Source organism: Dama dama, chromosome 20 (genome assembly GCF_033118175.1).
Source record: "Dama dama isolate Ldn47 chromosome 20, ASM3311817v1, whole genome shotgun sequence".
NCBI lineage: Eukaryota > Metazoa > Chordata > Mammalia > Artiodactyla > Cervidae > Dama > Dama dama.
In genome coordinates this window covers 10,462,039-10,478,718 of record NC_083700.1, presented here as the reverse complement: position 1 = coordinate 10,478,718, position 16,680 = coordinate 10,462,039, and the positions used below count along the sequence as shown (strand labels likewise).

Sequence of the window (16,680 nt, the reverse complement as noted above, 5' to 3'; positions counted from 1 at the left end):
TTCCAGATTAGTTAAATCTTTCAGTTGCATTGCCAGGAATTCAACACAAACTGGCTTAAGCAAAGTAGGGAATTTGTTGGATCATTGTATTATTTATCCACTGCTAGGTAACCAATTATGAAACTTGGCAGCTTAAAACAGTAAACATTTATTTATTTATTTATTTATTTATTTTAGACATTTATTATCTCACCGTTTCTATGGATCAAGAATCTAGACACAGCTTAGCTGGGCGCCTCTGGCTCACAGTCCCTCACTAAGCTACAGTCAAGGTGTCAGCCAGGACTACAGTCATTTCAAGGCCCTCCCAGGGGAGGATTCACTTCCAATTTCACCTCCAAGGCTCTTGGAAGTCCTCAAGATCTCATCAACTGTTGACATTAGTTCCTTGCTGACTGGAGGCCATCCTTACAACATAATACCTATCTCCTAGCATGAGGTCAGGGAAGGATGCGGGTGTGAAGGGAGGGTAGAGAGAGTCAGTCCAAAATGGAAGGCACATCCCATCCCTTCTGCCACATTCTACTCACTAGAAGCAAGTCACTAAATCCATCTCATACTCAAGAAGAGTTGATTACACCAGGGCATGTACTAGTTATCTATACCAGGAGGTAGAGATCTGTAAGGGGCATCTTCAGAGCCAAGTTTAGAACGTAAGTCTCCTGAGACTGAAGCAAGTTATGCCCTTATAGGTTTGCAAGTACTGTGAAGGTTAATAATAGACTTGGGAGCTCTACCCCAGCCTGAGCATATACCAGTCTGTGGTGCTTGGTATAAACAGCCCTCGCTGGGACACACACACACACACACACACACAGCTGCGGAAGCTGTGGTAAGTGCTTCCCCCTCCAGCCTGTAATCTGAAAGTAGATCATCATGGCGAGCCCAAGGAGACACACAGATGACTGGGTTCTGCAACCTTTCTCCAATAAGCCACCGAAGAGTCAACCACACGTACTCTCTCCCTGTCTATGGACCCTTCTCCTCTTCTTGCTCATAGGTAAGTCCACATTGTGGCCACTGGTATTCCCATGAGGCTGGTCACATTTTTGCTGGGGACTCTAGTTATGTAAGGGCTTCCCAGGTGGCACAGTGGTAAAGAATCTGCCTGCCAATGCAGGAGCCACAGGAGCTGTGGGTTCCATCCCAGGGCTGGAAGATCTCCTAGAGGAGGAAATGGCATCACACTCCAGTATTCTTGCCTGATAAACTCCGTGGACAGAGGAACCTGGTGGACTACAGTTGCTGGGGTCACAAAGATTCGGACATGACTGAGCAACTGAGCATGGCACACAGCACTAGTTGTTAAAAGCAGGAAACCGTCTCCTTTTGGTAATTTTTCTGCAGGTTCCACCTTACTGTGAGCTGTGTGTGTGTGTGTGTGTGTGTGTGTGTGTGTGTGTGTGTGAGTATACATAGTTACACACCATGAGTAGGTGAATTTCTAGCCCCAGACTCAAATAACCCCAGGTTCAGACTCTATTCCTCTTGCCCTTACATTTTCAGAATAAGAAATGCTGCACGATGAGTTTGTTCCCTATGCAATGTGGGTAAGACCTACAGAGGGATACAAGAAGCTTGTCCTGATAACAAACCACCCACCAGTTTCCAAGGGAAGGATAGGACTGCTGCTGCTGCTACTGCTGCTAAGTCGCTTCAGTCGTGTCCAACTCTGTGCGACCCCATAGATGGCAGCCCACTAGGCTCCTCTGTCCCTGGAATTCTCTGGGCAAGAATACTGAAGTGGATTGCCAATGCATGAAAGTGAAAAGTGAAAGTGAAGTTGCTCAGTCGTGCCTGACTCTTAAGGATCCCACAGATTGCAGCCTACCAGGCTCCTCTACACATGGGATTCTCCAGGCAAGAGTACTAGAGTGGGTTGCTGTTGCCTTCTCCAGATAATACTGCTAGAGCTTCTTTTTATATTCTGCCTTGTTTATCACATGTTTGGAAGCTTCACTGGGCATCTGGAGATGGTCTGGTGGCCCTCAGCTAGTTGGCTTCTATCTGAATATCTTTTCTCCCCAACATTCTACCTCCCCATGAAGGCCCAATTTCTGCTAGTTTCTGGGAACTATTCTCAGGAGCATGGCCTGAGCCATCTCTCTCCAATGGGCAGAGCTGACACCAGTACCCAGGAAGGGTCTCAACCACTGACACAGTGGCAGTTACTGTCCCTCTGGAATTCTGCTTCCTCATCAGGGATTTGAGAGGATAATGCAGGAGCACCAGGGACCTCACAGTAGTAAGGATGAAGTTAGTGGCTGAGCAGTGAGCAGAACTCTAGAAAACTCTCAGATGCATGTATAGGGGTAGAGGGACCCCAGACCTCAGGCTGGATTTCAGTCTAACCTCTCTTCACTTTCTATTTCATCTTTGTTTACCATAAGAACACAGGTAGCAGCAAGGCTATTTATATTCACACTTAACTCTTGGGGTACTTCCTTGTTGTGTTGGATAAACCTGGAATTAGCCACATTCAACGCCATCCAGATGGTCAAAAAAGTGAATTTCAAACAGTTCAGTGCAAAGAGATATCTCCCTCTGTGATACCACCAGTCAGGGTGACCTCGAGCCTCACTGTTTTGGTCTAGAAAGCAGTTTTCTTGATGCTTCCGTGTGTCCAAGGAGTGCTTTCAGGAACTTAGGAGGCAGTAGGGTGAACAAGTCCAACCCCCTGCCCCCAGCTTTAATATCAGGAATATTTGAAATTAAGTTCTTGTTCCATCATTTATCAGGAGTGTGAGTCTCTACTTCTTAAGTGTAGAATACAAACAATAAGATGTACTATGCAAGACTGTTTTATAGATTAAGGATGTATGTGTAAATGCTTGGCATACAGTTGGTGGAAGCTATGTTTGTTATTATAATAATCATTGATATAAGTACATTATTCAGAAAATATTAAAGAATGGGCAAGTCAAATTCAGTTATCACAATCTTTAAACCCTCCATTTAATAATTTGTCAAACGATGTAGTTCAAGATAAGATGGATGATACCTGCAACTCCTGTATGGGACCTATGTAGCACTGCTTGCTGCAATAGGATCTGACCTGTAGGAACCACATCACGCTCCTCCCACTGACATGTGTGAGTTTTGTTTACCATTGTTGTGAGGAGAGACAAGGTCAAGACACATTCATATGCCCCCAGCCAAGACCTACCACCTTCTGGGCTCCCAGGATGGGGTCATCAGTGCTCCCAGCCTTTATACCCCAGGGTATCATCTACCCAGAATCTGGGTTTTGCCACTGATCAACCCTGTAATCTCAGGCAAGTGGCTTAAACTCTCTAAATTTCAGTTCCTTATCAGAAAAAAAGGGCTACTTATGAGATTAATTTTGAGAATTCAAATGAATGATTTCTACAAAGTGCCTAATACGCACATAGCAATCATAAGCAGGGTCTTCTGGATGACAAGAGCTCTCTTTTAGGCAACATCAAACCACCATCACATCAGCTGAACTTCTGTCTTCTGAATCTGCCCCAGAGTCTACCTGAACAGACCCTCTCACGTCCTGGGTGTCTAGTCCTGTATCTTCTCTGGCAGTCTCTCTGGAAGGTCCAAGTGCTCAGCTGATGGGGGTCTCGGCAGAGACCACTGCCCTGGCCTGCACCAGTCTGCACCCTGCATCTGTGTTTCCTGTGACCTTTAGGCTTTAAGAACACACTTCAAACTTTTCCCATTCCTCCCAGCTATTCTTTGGCCTCTCCTCTCTCTCCAACATTCTCTACATATTTTTCCACCCAAAATTCTGGTGGGAATAATCTGAGTCCTGAACCCATCTGATTTAGTCTAGGGTTTACAGAGCGCTCTTAAGAGTCTTAGAAGCCTGGAATCTGGGAATCCAGGCTGGAGTCACTCAGCAGAACTCACAAGGCCTCTCCAAGGAAATAAGCTGCTGTAGCCAAATGTCAGACCTCTGGAAGCCTTGGAAACAACAGTTATCAGCGATCTGAGTCTTTCCTGAGATGAGGAAATCAGGTGCTTAATCAATGCTACCCAACCCCAAGCCTTTATCCTAAGGATAGACCAGATTTTCCTGGCCAAGTCAAAGTTAAGCTGAGATTCCCTGGACACTGAGGAAAAGGTAAGGTGATAATAGAGGTGAAAGATGCTTTTTTTTGTTCCCAGTATTTTATTATGAAAATTCTCAAATATACAGAAAACTTGCAAGAATTTTTCAGTGAACACTCAGATACCTCCCATCTCAGTTCTCCCATTGGGGTTTTACTTTTCTTGCTATATCACACACCTATTCATCTATCCACTGATTTAGTCATCCATCAATACATCTTGTTTTTTTAAAAGTGCTGCTTTTTTACCTCATTAGTCCTTTATGATTTATAGCAACCTGATTTTATTTCATCTCTAACACATTTCTGGAGGAAGATGGTACAAGTGGGACATTTCTAGCTTATAGATGAGTAAACTGATTCTCAGGGAAATTCAGAAATTCATCCAAAGTCACCATTATCATTTCCTTGTGGAATAGAAGCCTATAAAGTCTTCTGTATTGATTATTGTAGCTACATTCATGAGAGAGAACATCATGAGAGAGAATAACTTTGCTAAGCAATGGACCTAGAGGGAGGACAGCCAAAATATCATCTCATTTCTCAACATCTAGCATTTATTATCAACATATGTTTTTAGAATGAATGAATGACTGCATGAATGCATGCATGAATAACAAACAAATGAATGAATGCTGGCTAGAGGATCCCAGCTGCTTCTCCAAGTCCCTCTTTTGTCTCTGCAGGGCAAGGAGCCTCTGAAAAGGAATCAGCCTCAACAGTGGTGAAAGGCATTCTAGGGGATTCAGTGATTCTCTCCCTGAACATTTCAGTGGATGCAGAAGTTGAGCACATCACCTGGAGTGGTCCCAAAGATGCTATTGCTGTAGCATTCCCAAGTGGAAAGATTTTGTTGTTAGACAAAAGCTACCAAGGGCGAATAGACATCCCAGAAAATAACTCTTTGTCTATTAACAAGCTGACTCTGAAAGATGCTGGTTCATACAAAGCCCGGATAAACCAAGAGGGATCTGAAGACATCAATGAGAGATTCATCTTATATATCTATGGTGAGTTCCAGAGAGCACATGTGAGCTTTGACCTTTTATTTTTAAAAGTAGTCTTTTTTCCTCTGCAGGAATTTATCTAAGATGAAGAGAGCAATGATGTTGGCCATTTTCACCCAATTTCATAAGTACAGACATCAAGAGTGAAAAACAACTAAAATAGGGTTAAGAGCCATTTGGATTCTCTCTCTGTTAATATTGTTTATCTGTCTGTATTAGCTTGTTAGAGTTGCCATAACAAAATATCACAGACTGGGTCATTTAAACAACTGAAATGCATTTTCTCACAAGTCTGGAGGCTTGAAGTCCAAGATCAGGTGTCGGCAAGCTTGATTTCTTCTGAGCCTCACTCCTTGGCTTGCAGATGGCCGGCATTTTGATGTGTTCTCACATGGTGCTCCCTCTGTCTGCATTGTCCGTGTTAGTCTCCTCTTTTTATAAGAACGCCAGTCATACTGGATTAAGGCCCACATCACAACTCCACTTTAACTTAATTATCTCTTTAAAGGCTCTGTCACCAAATACAGCCACATTCTGAGGTACTAGGGATTATGACTTCAACATAGGAATTTTTATTCAGCCCACTGAATAAGAATAAAAATAGCACTGTGGTCTCTGGTCCCCCCAAACTCTTTTCTTTGTCACAAAATACATTCACCTCATCTCAACAGCCCACAAAGTCTTAACTCATTCCATCATCAAATTCAAAATCTTTTCTAGATATCATCTAAATCATATGTAAGTGAGATTTGAGGCAAAATTCCTCTCCAGTTATGGACCTGTGGAACCAGACAAGTTACCCATGTTGGCACAGGGACACAGTAGACATTTACATTCCAAAAGGGAGAAATTGGAAAGAAGAAAGGGGTCACAGGTCCCAAGCAAGTCTAATCCTATTAAGGCAAATTCCATTAGATTTTTAAAAAATTTTTATTGGGATATAGTTAATTTACAATGTAGTGTTAGTTTCAGATGTACAGCATAGTAAATCTGTTATACATGTATGTATATCCACTCTTTCTTAGATTCTTTTCCCATATAGGCCATTACAGAATATTGAGTAGAGTCCCTGTTCCATACACAGGGACTATACAGTAGGTCCCTATTAGTTAATCTATTTTATATGTAGTACTGTGTATATGTAAATACCAATCTCCCAATTTATCCTTCGCCCTCTCTGGTAACCAGAAGTTTATTTTTTACATCTTTAACTCTATTTCTGTTTTACAGATAAGTTCATTTTTAAGATTCCATGTATAAGCAATATCATATGATGTCTTTCTCTGTTTGACTTACTTCACTCAGTATGACAATCTCTAGGCCCATCCAAGTTGCTATAAATGGAATTCTTTTTCTTTTTTTTTATGACTGAGTACCACATCTTTTTAAGGTTCAAGGACCACCCCCACCAACATTCCCTGGGCCTACATCCTTTAGGCTCGTGATGCCAGTGGCAGACCCGTTAACCTCTGAACTTCCCATGGGGCCATTCTTCCCTTTTCCTGAAGGAAAAGGGATGATCTCAGTGGGATATCTCTACTGGCTCATTCTTGAAAATCTCCCAAATCTGATATCCTTCCTTCATTTAGTGCCATCTGTGTCTGTTTAATCCAAGCTGGCAGAATTTCTACTTAGACAGTTGATTGGATCCATGAATCACACCATTGTCTATCCATACTCTCAGTGTTTTCTCCAGACACAAATTCTCATTATTATTATTATTATTTTACAGTATAGATAGGCTGAGACTTTCCCAAATTTTCAAATTCTGGTTTCTTCTGGCTTAACAATTCCTTCCTCAATTTATCTTTCCTTTCTGACATTTTACTATGAGCAAAAGGAGAAAACAGGCTTCCCGGGTAGCTCAGTTAGTAAAGAATCCACCTGCAATGCAGGAGACCTGGGTTCAACCCCTGGGTTGGGAAGATCCTCTGGAAGAGGGCATGGCAATCCACTCCAGTATTCTTGCCTGAAGAATTCCACAAACAGAGGAGCCTGGCAGCCTATGGTCCATGGGGTCGCAAAGAATCAGACTCAACTGAGCGACTAAGCACAGCACAAAAGGAGAAAACAAATAGTGCCCTCAGCACTTTGCTTGGAGATCTCCTTAACTGAACAATAAGTTCATCACTTAAACGTTCAAAAGTAGAACACAATTTGTCTAAGTTCTTTGCTGCTTTATAATAAGTATCACTTTTCCTCCAATAACATGTTCTTCATTTTCAACTAATACCTTACCAGGAACACCGTTAATGTTTATATTTCTACCAATGTTATGTTGATGATAATATATGTCTATCTCTGAGATAATAGAGGATTTCTCTACAGCTGTCTTCTTTCCTTTTAAGCTCTTACCAGAATCCCCTTTAACATCCCTGTTTTTATGAACGGTCTCTTGAAGACAATCTAGGCTTTTTCTCACATGCATCTTAAAACTCTTCCAGCTTCTATCCATTAACCAGTCCCAAAGTCACTCAACATTTTTGGGAATTTGTCACAGTAGCACCCCAGGTGTGGTGCAAAAGTCTGTATTGGTTTGCTAGGGCTGTCATAGCAAAACAGCACAGACCGAATGACTTAAACAAGAAAGATTTATTTTTTTCACAACTCAGAAGGCTGGTTAAGATGTCAGCAGGTTTGGTTTCTTCTGAGGCTTCTTTCTTTGGCTTGCATACAGCCACCTTCTTTCCCTATGTCCACAGATGGTTGTCTCTATGTTGTCTTGATCTCAGTCTCCTCTTCTTTTTTTGTTGTTGTTTTTTTTTTTTTTAATTAATTTATTTATTTTAATTGGAGGTTAATTTCTTTACAACATTCTAGTGGTTTTTGCCAAACATCGACATGAATCAGCCACAGGCACATATGTGTTCCCCATCCAGAACCCCCCTCCCACCTCCCTCCCAATCCCATCCCCCAGGGTCATCCCAGTGCACCGGCCCTGAACGCCCTGTCTCATGCATCAAACCTGGACCGGTGGTCCACTTCACATATGATAATATACACGTTTTAAAGCTACCTTCTCAAATCATCCCACCCTCGCCTTCTCCCAAAGAGTCCAAAAGACTGTTCTTTACATCTGTGTCTCTTTTGCTGTCTCACATATAGGGTCATCATTACCATCTTTCTAAATTCCATATATATGCATTAGTATGCTGTATTGGTGTTTTTCTTTCTGACTTACTTCACTCTACATAATAGGCTCCAATTTCATCCACCTCATTAGAACTGATTCAAATGTATTCTTTTTAATAGCAGAGTAATATTCCATTATGTATATGTACAACAGCTTTCTTTTCCATTCATCTGCCAATGGACATCTAGGTTGCTTCCATGTCCTGGCTATTGTAAACAGTGCTGTGATGAACATTGAGGTACATGGGTCTCTTTCAATTCTGGTTTCCTCAGTGTGTATGTATGTCCAGCAGTGGGATTGCTGGGTCATATGGCAGTTCTATTTCCAGTTTTTTAAGGAATCTCCACACTGTTCTCCATAGCGGCTGTACTAGTTTGCATTCCCACCAACAGTGTAAGAGGGTTCCCTTTTCTCCATGCCCTCTCCAGCATTTATTGCTTGTAGGCTTTTGGATAGCAGCCATCCTGACTGGTGTGTAATGGTACCTCATTGTGGTTTTGATTTGCATTTCACTGATAATGAGTGATGTTGGGCATCTTTTCATGTATTTGTTAGCCATCTGTATGTCTCCTTTGGGGAAATGTCTGTTTAGTTCTTTGGCCCATTTTTTGATTGGGTCATTTTTTTTTTTTTTTTTTTTTTCTGGAATTGAGCTGCAGGAGCTGCTTGTATATTTTTTAGATTAATTCTTTGTCAGTTACTTTGTTTGCTATTATGTTCTCCCATTCTTAAGGCTGTCTTTAAACCTTGCTTATCGTTTCCTTTATTGTGCAAAAGCACTTAAGTTTAATTAAGTCTCATTTGTTTATTTTTGCTTTTATTTCCATTATTCTGGGAGGTGGGTCATAGAGGATTCTGCTGTGATTTATATCAGAGAATGTTTTGCCTATGTTTTCCTCTAGGAGTTTTATGGTTTCTGGTCTTACATTTGGATCTTTAATCCATTTTGAGTTTATTTTTGTGTATGGTGTTAGAAAGTGTTCTAGTTTCATTCTTTTACAAATGGTTGACCAGTTTTCCCAGCACCACTGGTTAAAGAGATTTTCTTTTCTCCATTGTATATTCTTGCCTCCTTTGTCAAAGATAAGGTGTCCATATGTGCATGGATTTATCTCTGGGCTTTCTATTTTGTTCCATTGATCTATAATTCTGTCTTTGTGCCAGTACCATACTGTCTTGATGACTGTGGCTTTGTAGTAGAGAGTGAAGTCAAGCAGGTTGATTCTTCCAGTTCCATTCTTCTTTCTCAAGATTGCTTTAGCTATTCGAGGTGTTTTGTATTTCCATACAAATTGTGAAACTATTTGTTCTAGTTCTGTGAAGAATACTGTTGGTAGGTTGATAGGGATTGCATTAAATTTATAGATTGCTTTGGATAGTATACTCGTTTTCACTATATTGATTCTGCTGATCCATGAACATGGTATATTTCTCCATCTATTTGTGTCCTTTTTTATTTCTTTCATCAGTGTTTTATAGTTTTCTATATATAGGTCTTTTGTTTCTTTAGGTAGATACATTCCTAAGTATTTTATTGTTTTCGTTGCAATGGTGAATGGAATTGTTTCCTTAATTTCTCTGTTTTCTCATTGTTAGTGTATAGGAATGCAAGGGATTTCTATGTGTTTATTTTATATCCTGCAACTTTTTTTTAAAGGACGTCAGTCATGTTGGACTAGGGGCCATCCTAATGAACTGATTTTAAATTAATTACCTTTGTTTCCAAATACAGTGCTATATTCAATCACACTCTGAGGTACTGGGGGTTAAGACTTCAACATATGCATTTGGGGCAGGAAGGGGGGGGGACACAAAATTAAGCCTAAGCCTATGTCCTAATTTTTCTATCATATTGTTTGATATTTTTGACTGATTTGCAGGGAGCTCTATGTATATTAAGGAAATAGAATTCTATGCAGTTAAGAGAAACAGAAAGAACCAACTTAATATATACTAATATACAACCGTTTCCAAAATATATTATTAAAATTTTTAAAAGCTTCAGGACTATATGTATAATATGCTATCATACATGTGCCTATAACTAGAATATCTCTGAAAAGATCAACAAGAAATTCATAACACTAATTCCCTCCAGGAACAATAATTCCTAAGGAGAAAAATTGGGTGGCTAGGGGCAAGAGAGCTTGTTTCTTTGTGTGTGTGTGTGTGTGTGTGTGTGTGTGTGTGTGTGTGTGTATACCTTTTGTATCTTTGCAATTTCTATTTTATATATTGCCTATTCCATAAAAAAGAAAATGAACTTACACACACACACACACACACACACACACATGCACACACACACACTGTGAACAGAGGAAATGGAACAAAAGGGAAGGAGAGGACCAGGAAGAAAGTCTGAAAGCAAAATGGGTTCCAAATTTAGACCAAAAGGCAAGGGCAACTCAAATTACAGAGGCAGAGCTTCCAACTCCCTAGAGTCTGAGGCTAGCTCAATTCATTCATTTATTAACATTTACCAAAGATTCATGAGTGCCTTTCATGGGTCAGGCAGGTGCTGGATGTTTAGGTATGTATACTGGCTCTGTCTTTAAGAAATTCACAGACTGGTGGGGGAGAGAGAGTATTAAGACTGTTGTCATGTTGAGTCACAATGATAACACCTGTAGAGGGTACTAGGTAAGCACAGAGGAAAGGCAGTCAACCTTTGTGGGAAACTAAGTAAAAAAGAAAGAAAAACTTCCCACAGGAACAGACAATGCTGGCCTCTCCCTTCCGCCCTCTGCTCCTCTACCATCCCCATATTTTTTCCTTAGCCCTTTCCTGCTGGGGAAGCAGTCAGAGTAGTCTTTTCATTACCATTGTCCTTGCAGAACAGCTGCAGGAGCCCCAAGTCACCATACAGTCTGTGAACGTGTCTGAGAATGCCTCCTGTACCATCACCCTGGTATGCTCTGTGGAGGGGGCAGGGGGAGATGTTCAGTACAAATGGACTTCGAGGGATCCTCATGCTTCTGAATCCTGGGGGGACCCTACTCTCATCGTCTCCTGGTTGCCCTGTGACGCAGACCTACCATACACCTGCACAGCCAAGAACCCAGTCAGCCAGAGCAGCTCCTACCCTGTCCATGTCTCGCAGTTCTGCACAGGTAACTGGCTTCAATAAGGCCCAGAAATAGTCTAAGCAGCTATAGAGTCTAAACCCCAGGATTCTGGCAGGACACAGATGGAATAGTGAGGTAAGCGAACAGACTTGCAGATTCCTTTTTCTCTTCCCTCAAGAGGCTAAGAGAGACTGACAGGGGACTTAGGCACTCCCAGGGCACTGTGAAACCCTAAGAGTCTGCAGAGAGAAGGAAAGAATGTATGGATGCAGAAATCTAGATTGCTCTTTGCTGGGGTAGGGGGTGTCTCCTCAGATGTCCTCAAAACAGCAGAGAGGCAGGAGAGGCCTGGGTATGCACTAGGCAGAGCCGGGTGCTTAATTGTGCATGACAAGTGGCCATGGGAAAGCAGAAGGGATGCCTCATCAGAAAAGGGGAGAAGAGATCCTGGGCAGGAGGGTCTCAGGGACTTCAGTCCCTTCAGGCAGGCTGAGGGTCAAGGGGTCAGGACCAGTGGCTGAAATTGCAATATCTCACCTCTGACCACAGATCTAGGAGCCTCCCGAGGAGGATCAATGGGGGAGACGGTGCTAGGGGTCCTTGGGGAGTCCATCACCCTGTCCCTGGCACTCCTGGACAGTCAGCACATAGACAATGTTGTCTGGATGTTTAACACGTCTATTATCAGCAAAGAGTGGAGAGAAGAAGGAATAGCCAATCAACTCATTGAGTTCAAGAATCCGGATCAGAACACAGTGTGGGTCTCAAGCCAAGACTACTCTCTAAAGATTATCCAGCTAAAGATGGAGCATGCTGGCCTCTACCATGCCTACATGTGCTCAAATGCCGGAATTGCCAGCGTGAAGCACATCAATCTGCGCATCTACCGTGAGTTTCTGAGTTGAGCACCCATCATTAGATTCCTTTCCTGAAAGATTTCTCTCTCTGCTGCCTATCCCACCTCCCTCCTCCTACAAAATGCCTTAGACCACTAAGACAACTACTCAGTTCACACCAGTCAGTTCACAGGAGGACAATACAACCAGCAGATGGGCAAAATCTCCCTGCTCAGGGCCCCCTTCTAGGCTTCCAGTTAAGCCTCAACCAAACAACTTTTGGTACCTGCCCTGTCCTCCTGCATTGATTTATGGGTGGGACCAGGAACTCTACAACATGTATGTTTATAGAACACTGCAATTTTGTATAAAGGCAAAGCTGCCTGGGGTAAAATCACAGAAGACTGTGAGAAAGTCTTTAACATCCTGTGAGCTCCAAGAGCTTGGAAGGGTACTCAGCTTCCCTAAGTGTGAAGGACAGAACTCAGAGTCTCCCTCCTCCACCTTGGGCTTCACTGGAGCTTTGCTGGACAGTTTGTATAATTTATATTTGCCAGCTCCTTCACCTGTACCATTCAGACATGGTCAACCTATTTCCTGCCTGGGCGTGTTGATGTCTCAGTACTTGGGAAAGTAGTCACAATCCATGATCCTGTTAAAATATGTAAGTCAGCTAGTTCACAGCTATTGTTGCCTACTGTTACTCAAATATCAAAGAACCAGGAAGAAAATCAAGTAAAAGGAATAAGAAACTGGGAACAAAGTGTGCCAGCCATATGTTGCTTTTAAAATTGCTAGTATTTATTAAGTGCTTACTCTGCGACAGTGCTCTGCTCTCCTTTCTATATTCCTTATCTCATGTAAGCAAACAAATTAGATGATGGGACCTCAGAATGTAAGCCTTGGAGGATCTCAGGGCAGGTAGAAGCATTGTGCTTATCTGCACTGATTGGTTTGCTTGTTCTTCACAGTATACCATATAGAATGATGTCTTTTATAGTATGTCTTTTCACCTTTCATTAACTCTTCTATACATGGGCTTCCCTGGTGGTTCAGAGGTTAAAGTGCCTGCCTACAATGTGGGAGACCTGGGTTCAATCCCTGGGTCGGGAAGATTCCCTGGAGAAGGAAATGGCAACCCACTCCAGTATTCTTGCCTGGAGAATCCCATGGACGGAGGAGCCTGGTAGGCTACAGTCCATGGGGTCGCAAAGAGTCAGACACGACTGAGCGACTTCACTTCACTTCACATATCTGATCATCAAGTGATAAGCTGAGATTTCATAGCAACCAAAGGAAAGGCCAGGTGAACCTTCCCAGCCCTAAGGCAGTGTCAATGCACAACTTAATGAATATATTTTGAATGGTCCCTGCCCAGTGTGTGGGCCTGACTCCAAAGCTGGTCTGCCTTTCTCCTCACACAGAGAGGCTGAAGAAGCCAAAAGTCACAAGGAGCCTTGGGCTCACAAAGGACGGCATCTGCAAGATCAGCCTGACATGCTCAGTGGAGGACAGTGGACACAATGTGACATATGAATGGACACCTCTGCCTAAAGGAGCTGTCATTTCCCAAGGGGGAGCTCACCTCAGCATCTCCTGGAGAAGTGGAGAAAAACACCCCAACTTCAACTGCACGGCCAGCAACCCTGTCAGCAACAGCTCCTGGCAGTTTCTTTCTAGGGACCTCTGTCCAGGTTGCTCCCCATCTCTGTTCAGCCAGACCTCAGAGCCTTGGGTCCTTGGACCTAAGAGTTTTCCTTCTGAGCGGTTCTTTATGAAGTGCAGCAAGCAGAGTGAGAGTCTTTAGAGCAGCACATGCCAATAGAAATATAACAGAAGTCACATAGGTAATTTAAATTTTTAAGTCATATAGAAAAGGCAAAAACAAAGGTAAAATTAATTTTAATCATATATTTTATTTTACCCAAGATATCCAAAATATCATCCTTCAACATGTAATCAATACAAAGAATTATTCATGACATAATTTGCATTTCAGTTCGTATGAAGCCTTTGAAATCCAAGATGTGCTTTACCCTTATGGCACATCTCAATGAAGTACTTCTCTTCTCATGGGAAGTACTTGATCTGTATTCAGATTTCATAAAATTTGTCATTGAAAAAATATATTTATATCCAACTTGTTCTAAATATACTCAACAGTTTTTCGATTAGGAATTGAGTAACTTTTTAAATTTTAATTTTAATTAATTTAAATTAAATAGCTTAATTCCTCAGTCGTACTAACCAAGATCACACAGCAAAAGCAGGATTGAGATTCTGCATTCTATGCTCTGCTCTTCCCTAGCAAGAAGTAGAGGGGAGAAAAACAAAGGTCACCCAGGATGTGAAAATGCTGAGTCAGGCTGTGACTGGCAAATGGGTTTAGAGCCCTGATCAATAGTAATCTGGACTCACTACCTAGAATTCTCCTTATGCCACTTTTAGAGAAGGGCAGTGATACGATGGATAAGGGTGTTTTAGAGTCTGGCAGCCTGCATTCAAATCCCAGCTCAGGTTCTCTGTGACACTAGACAAGCCATAAACCTCTCTATCCAGGGGTGGTACCTGCCTTACTGTTATAATTTCTTGCTTAGAGGATGACTGCTCAGTAAACAGTTGTAGAATGAATGAATGAAAAGGAATATATTCTGCAATAGTGTGGGGTTTTAAGAGGCAGGTAGGATGGCCATTCTGTTCTGTCCACAGTTTGCCCTAACTCTCTTCTTATTACTTATACTAATATCCCCCATTTCCTCTTCACAGGACCTGAGAGAAGCACAGAGTTTTGGATCGGGCTCTCCCTGGTGGTTCTTTTCATCCTTCTGGGCTTTGGGATCTCTGGCTGGTGCTTTTGGAAGCAAAAAAGACGATGTGAGTTTCTGACATCAATGACATCTGCCAGCACTAGGCCATTTCCTTGGGACCTTTGGAGACGTCCTTGTCCTCTTATAATCCCCTTCTACCCCTTCTCTCTCAAACCTCATTTCTTCTCAGAGTGATCAGGGAGGGGTGTCAGTGGGGACTCTTTAGTTGCAAATAATTGAAACCCAATTCAAACTAACTTAGACAAAAAAGGGTGACGTGAAGTGCAAGGGGAGTGAGTTGTTATCTTTGGGCTTATATGGTCAATCTTTGGGGAAAGAAGGGAAGAGCTGGCCTAGAGACAAACGTCACCAGAGACTCAAAAGTCACTAGAGTGCTCCATATTTCATCCCTATTTTTCCCTTTGAGCCAGCTTAGCTCTCTTTCTTCAGCCAACTGAAGGGCAGGATGGGTAGAATGTACCAAAACAGAGCAGCTTGTACTCCAGACTCACATGTACTGGTAGTTCAGACACCAGGAAGGAGAGAAAGATGTTTCCCCACCAACTCCAATTTGAAGAACCTTAGAAACCTGATTGGCTCCACTTAAGTCATGTGACTGTTGCTTGGACTAATCACTGTGGCCAATAGGATGAACTTTTGTGATTGGCAGCTCTTTCTGGAATATTGAAGGGAGATGGAGTAGTTTCCAGGAAGAACAGATTGGTTAGAACACAGGGCCCCTGGAAGAATTACTGTGAGTCAGCAAACCAAACTGATAAGTGGCAACCACAGAGGGATCATAGCTCTCCCTTCCAGAGAGATGGCAGGAGGCCCCAGAGCATTCTCCTCAGCTGAAAATGACCCTAGACTCTGGCCATCCTTTCCTGTGGGCTTGTACTCACATCAGGGTTCACCCTCCTCCCAAAAGCCTTTTCCCTGTCTACATCTTCAGAAATCTCTCTCCCTCTCCTCTGACTCTCACTAAATCAGAAACTCTCTCTTCTCACAGCCTGATTGACACTTCTTCTCTAACTTGGTTTTCCAGGTTCAGCCGCAGCTTTCAGTTCCAGTCAAGCTGAGACGTCAGTTGACACACCAGGTAATGTGTCACCAATGACACAGGCTATGGGGTCCCAGGCCACATAGAAGCTCCAGAACATGGCTACTCAGAGTGTGATCTGCACGTGTGACCAGCAACATGAGTATCCCCAAGAGCTTGTTAGAAATGCAAATCTTGGGCACCACCCCATAATTCTTTTTTTTTTTTTAATTTTATTTTTATTTTTTTTTTTCCAGTGGGTTTTGTCATACATTAATATGAATCAGCCATGGATTTACATGTATTCCCAATCCCAATCCCCCCTCCCACCTCCCTCTCCACCCGATTCCTCTGGGTCTTCCCAGTGCACCAGGCCGGAGCACTTGTCTCGTGCATCCCACCTGGGCTGGTGATCTGTTTCACCATAGATAGTATACATGCTGTTCTTTTGAAATATCCCACCCTCACATTCTCCCACAAAGTTCAAAAGTCTGTTCTGTATTTCTGTGTCTCTTTTTCTGTTCTGCATATAGGGTTATCATTATCACCTTTCTAAATTCCATATACATGTGTCAGTATGCTGTAATGTTCTTTATCTTTCTGGCTTACTTCACTCTGTATAATGGGCTCCAGCTTCATCCATCTCATTAGGACTGGTTCAAATGAATTCTTTTTAATGGCTGAGTAATATTCCATGGTGTATATGTACCA

General features: G+C 42.4%; 1 protein-coding gene across 10 annotated transcripts in view; it reads left to right on the top strand.

Annotated features, from left to right (window-relative positions):
• Positions 1 to 854: 854 nt before the first annotated feature.
• The window catches only part of LOC133040535 (T-lymphocyte surface antigen Ly-9-like), a 29,080-nt gene continuing 13,254 nt past the window's right edge, over positions 855 to 16,680 (top strand). For 4 of the 10 annotated variants that reach the window (XM_061120355.1, XM_061120357.1, XM_061120356.1 and 1 more), the window contains exons 1-7: positions 855 to 1,000; positions 4,766 to 5,089; positions 11,057 to 11,332; positions 11,837 to 12,175; positions 13,548 to 13,771; positions 14,890 to 14,997; positions 15,976 to 16,029. In XM_061120355.1, the coding sequence (XP_060976338.1) occupies positions 877 to 1,000; positions 4,766 to 5,089; positions 11,057 to 11,332; positions 11,837 to 12,175; positions 13,548 to 13,771; positions 14,890 to 14,997; positions 15,976 to 16,029 (1,449 nt within the window). In that variant the 5' untranslated portion in view covers positions 855 to 876. Of the gene's footprint in view, positions 1,001 to 4,765; positions 5,090 to 11,056; positions 11,333 to 11,836; positions 12,176 to 13,547; positions 13,818 to 14,889; positions 14,998 to 15,975; positions 16,030 to 16,680 lie in introns of all 10 variants that reach the window. The other 6 variants (XM_061120354.1, XM_061120352.1, XM_061120353.1 and 3 more) reach the window with 2 other exon arrangements.